This window comes from Cyrtonyx montezumae, unplaced genomic scaffold (assembly GCF_038088225.1).
Source record: "Cyrtonyx montezumae isolate F1298 unplaced genomic scaffold, pur_monq_1.0 scaffold_9, whole genome shotgun sequence".
Classification (NCBI taxonomy): domain Eukaryota; kingdom Metazoa; phylum Chordata; class Aves; order Galliformes; family Odontophoridae; genus Cyrtonyx; species Cyrtonyx montezumae.
Genome location: NW_027072100.1, coordinates 9,391,994 through 9,396,239, shown reverse-complemented (window position 1 = coordinate 9,396,239; position 4,246 = coordinate 9,391,994). Strand labels below are relative to the sequence as shown.

The 4,246-nt window shown below is 55.1% G+C and overlaps 1 protein-coding gene across 1 annotated transcript; it reads left to right on the top strand.

Moving 5' to 3' along the window:
* The first annotated feature begins 962 nt into the window (after nucleotides 1–962).
* PPDPF (pancreatic progenitor cell differentiation and proliferation factor) lies at nucleotides 963–3,216 on the top strand. The gene is made up of 5 exons (XM_065754180.1): nucleotides 963–1,094; nucleotides 1,700–1,788; nucleotides 2,297–2,374; nucleotides 2,551–2,647; nucleotides 2,895–3,216. The coding sequence occupies exons 2-5, from the start codon at nucleotides 1,734–1,736 to the stop codon at nucleotides 3,004–3,006; spliced, it is 342 nt and encodes a 113-aa protein (XP_065610252.1). The 5' UTR covers nucleotides 963–1,094; nucleotides 1,700–1,733; the 3' UTR covers nucleotides 3,007–3,216.
* The last annotated feature ends 1,030 nt before the right edge of the window (nucleotides 3,217–4,246 follow it).

The following is a 4,246-nucleotide window of genomic DNA, read 5'->3' as shown; positions in this document are numbered from 1 at the left end:
TGGATTTCTTCTTATCCTTAGTTACGGGAACGGAATGGAATAGAATAGCTGGAAAGAGCCTTAAGAGACCAACAGCTCGATCACTTCAGAGCTAACCAAAAGTTAAAGCAATTTACTGAGGGCACTATCCAAACGCCTGCTGTACACCGTCAGGCACAGCTCAGCCAGGGGCCCTGGGGTTGGCCTGGGGAGGGCTGGGGTTGTTGGCTGGGCTCCGGCTCACTCAGACGAAGCTTTGCTGCAGGGTTATATGGGGACGTGCTCGTGGCCTCGCCGTGCAGCTGCCAAGTGAAGCAAGGAGCCCTGCCCTAAAGCATTGCTATTAAAATATAACAAATGTGAGCTAAAGCAGAGAGATTCTGCTCTACGGAAAGAATCTACACGGAGATGAAGTGGCCCCTTGGAGCACAGCCCGGACCTGCAGCAGGATCCTAAAGTGGGGCAGCAGAGCCAGGCGGTGCCAAGGCTGTCCCCATTGCTGCTGGGGCTGATTTCTTAGGGCTGATGGGTCTCCGGGAGCACTGCCATGGGGCAGGTGGGGGGAGCTGGGGACAGGCTGGCTGCGTGCCCTGTGCTTAACGACTGACTGATTAAAATCGCAGGTGAGAGGGAGGAGGAACCCCACCGCAAGGAGAGCTGTGCTTCAGTGTGGGCTGTACGAGGCCCTTATATAGGTAGATAAAAAGACACTGCTTCATTTATGCTACAGTTTTAAAGAGTAAGAAGCAACGACGGCTTTTTTTTCCCCTGAGGGAAGCGCATTTTTGCTCGGCCCCCTTTAAACCCCCTCGCACCAAACTTCGAGGTCCGCCCGTCCCGCGCCCCTCTCGCAAGCTCCGCCCCCTCCGGGACGAAGTGGGCGTGTCTATCCAACTCACCAATCTGATTGGCGGCGCGGCGAGGGGGCGTGGCTAAAGTGGTTATGTAAGCTGGGTGGGAGGCGGAGCCAGCAGCGCCGCGGCTTAGGCCGTGCGGAGCGGGTGCGTGTGCTGCGCTCCCTCGGGTGGGGGCTCCGAGCGGCCCCGCCGGGCCCCACTGCCCTCCTCCCCCCTTTCTTCCTTCTTCGGACCCCACCGGGCCCTCGTGCCGCCCAGGTGCGCTGCAGAGCCTTCAGGAATGGCTTGGGTGTGTGGGTGGTGGGGGTAGCTCAGCTCGAGTGTCGTTCTAGGGATGTTTTGGGGGGAAAGCAGGGAGGGGGATGCTTTGGGAGGGGCTGGGTGGGTCTGGTTCATCACGAGGGTTTGGGAGACGGAGTTGAGCCCTCTGGATGCAGCTGCTGTGGTCCTGTGTGGGTGACATGTAGGAGTCAGCTCAGGCAATGCTGTGCCTCAGTTTCCCCAGTGCTGTAGCTCATTGTGGTTGCGTGGCCCCAGTGGGTGCCCCCCATCCCATGTCCTCACCGAAGTGCTCATTTCTTCCTTATGCAATTTAATGCTGAGATTTCACAACACTCAAGTGTTGGCCCAAGAGAAGGAACAGGATTGCTACAGGGAAGCAAAAACAGCAGTGCTGGGCCCCAGGAAGCTGTGGCACTGTGGCTGTGCAAGCCCTTGTTTTCAAGGGAATTATTTTGGCTCTATTGCTGTAAGTTGATGCATGTGGAGGACTTTGTATGCTAGGCATTGTATCTGCTGTGGTCAGATCTCTTAAAAAAAATCGGTCTGGTTCCTCTGCATCATGGATGCTCCTTTACTTGCAGGTTTTCCATCAGCACAAACCCAGGACCCAGAGCCATGGCCTCCATCCCATCGAGCGGGTCGCTTATGGCCACGCACAACTATCACCGAAGTAAGAGCAGAGCATGTTGGAGTGTGGAGAGTCACTGGGAAGCCCCAGGAGACCCTTGGCGAGGAAGGAGGGTGTCCAGCAGCTCTGTCCAGCTGGGGAGCAGTCCTGCCAGCTCCTCTTATGTACTAAATTGTTATGAGTTGTTGGGTGCTATGCACCACTGCTGTGAAAACGAGCTGCAAAGCCACTCTGGGCTGTGTCAGCCATTGGTGCCTCCCTGGGGGGTGGCTTTCTGCTCCAAGGGAATTGAAATATTCCCTTTGAGTGCAAACTAGGAACGGGCTTACAGTCGTTGGGCTAAAGCTGTGCAGATTAAGTGCAGGAATCAGCATCCTCTTGTCCTTGAGACATCTGTAAAAGCTTCTGAAGTGCTGCTTGCAATACCAAGCCATTAAATAACATCCTTGGTGTGGTAGAAGTATTTTCCTGCACAAGTGTTCAGGTGTTTGTGTTGGCCAGCTTGCCATCCCTCCAGGCTGTCTTCCTGACGGCTGCGGTTTCTCTGCAGGGCGCCTGAGCTCCACATCCAGCAACAGCTCCTGCAGCAGCTCTGAGTATGCTGGGGAGGTCATCCCCCACCACCCAGGTAAGTGCATGGGAGCACATCCCCTGTGTGTCCTAGCAAGAGCATCCTGCATTTGGGAATCTCTACGGAAGCACTGGGGGCAGCATGCAGCTGTGCTCCCAGCAGAGCTGTCCCAGCCTCTGCTGTGGGGTGGTGGCAGAGCTGCACAGTGTGTACTGACCTCTGCTGTCCCCAAGGTCTGCCCAAATCTGACACTGGCCAGTGGTGGGCCAGCTTCTTCTTCGGGAAGACAAATCACCCAGCCATGACAACTGTATCAGAGTCCCCAGAGAGGTGAGTACTTTGCTCTGGATAAAGAGCTGGGGCAGAGCCACTGTGCAGCTCCTGGGAACAGTCATACCACATCCCCAGGGTGCATCCTGACCTGGGTGGTTGGGATCCACGCCCCCATGACCCATCCTGACCCCATGGGTGACATCCTGTGGATCTTTTCCACTTGCTGTTGGGCTGTGGAAATACAGGCAGGTTGAGCACAGTGCTCCCTGTGGCTTTCCTGACCTGATGTTTTGCTTTCTTGCAGCTTGGGGGCACTGCCAGTGTCTATGGGGCCTCTGGCATGTGGGCTGGTGCCAGCAGCAGGAACAGGGCGCAGGCGACATGCCAGTGAGCCGGGCATTGGGCCCTCATCCTAAGCTACATGGCCCTTCCCTTCCCTGCAGAGCTGCTTGCAGATGAACATGCTGCTTTGGGGTAAGACAAGCCTGCACCCCCCCAGCAATTCCTACACCAGCCTTCTGCTATTTCTCAACACAGCTATCCCATTTCTGTGTGGATTCAGTAATGCAGAGATTGACTTTGTACTTGTACAATGGCTACTAATAAACTCGAGCATCGTTTTAGAACACTGTGGGTTGTTCTTCACTGGTGGTGAGGGGTCTGCCAGGCTGAGGCTGAGCCATGGGTATGGATGGGATGGATCCTGGAGGCAGTGCAGTCTCTATCCAGCGTTTCCAGCATGGCTGTAATGCTGGGAGGGACTTCTGCAGGAGGTGAGTAGCTCTGAGCTGAACAGCACGGTCGTGCCAACATGACTCACTGATGCAGGGGTGTTTTGCATGTGAGCATTATTTGGCTTTACCACTGCAATTGTACAGGCACCTGCTGCATCTTATCCTCCCTGAGTGGCTGCACAGCACGTCCCTGCTGGTGCTATATGCATTTATTCCCACGGTGTGCAGGGAGTGCTGCTGTGAGGCTGCTGCACTTCTGACCCCTGTGCTTGGGGTGGGAGCACATGGCTGTGGTTGTGCCTGGTCTGCATGGGGTTGGGATTAGTTTGGGCGCTGACTGAGCTCTCACAAGTGTTGTCTTGCTCAGGGCTTGCATTCTGTGGGCACAGTATCAAGATTGGAGCTTGCTTGCTGGCATTTTGGAGGAAGGGGGCTGTGGTGGTCTGTAAGAAACCAATGTGTGCACCAGGTGAGAAAAGAAGTCCTTTTTTGTGTAAAAGCAAGTTGAGGTGGGAACAGGGTGAGCATGGCCCTGGGTGCAATCCCAGCATAGCTCCTCATCCCTGGAGTGCTGAGCAAGGCTGAGGCTGGGAGCAGTGTGTCTGTGTGCTGCAGCTTTCTGGGAGCAGCCCTATGTTTCAGAGAGAGAAATGTGTTTTTGTTAAAGCTTGCAGCTGTGGAGGCTGCAGACTATCCAGTGTGGACACAGGCAGAATCAATATTGCTGTTTGATTCCCATGGTTGCTGAGGGTCAGATTGATCTCCTGGGGAAGGGTAGAAAGTCTCCAGAGTTCTGGGGATCAACAGCAGAGTGTGTCATGCAGCTCAGGACTGAGTTCCTCCCACTGTGCCTCAGTTCCCCCGTTGATGGTGCTGACTCAGTGCTTTCCAGGAAATAAGTTTAAGGTCTGTGATGGACTTT

Excerpts from the sequence above, each read along its gene's own strand:
- PPDPF (XM_065754180.1), top strand. The coding sequence starts at position 1,734 with ATGGCCTCCATCCCATCGAGCGGGTCGCTTATGGCCACGCACAACTAT. Across the intron at positions 2,375-2,550 it reads GGTCATCCCCCACCACCCAG|GTCTGCCCAAATCTGACACT; the intron begins GTAAGTGCATGG and ends GCTGTCCCCAAG. Across the intron at positions 2,648-2,894 it reads GTATCAGAGTCCCCAGAGAG|CTTGGGGGCACTGCCAGTGT; the intron begins GTGAGTACTTTG and ends GCTTTCTTGCAG.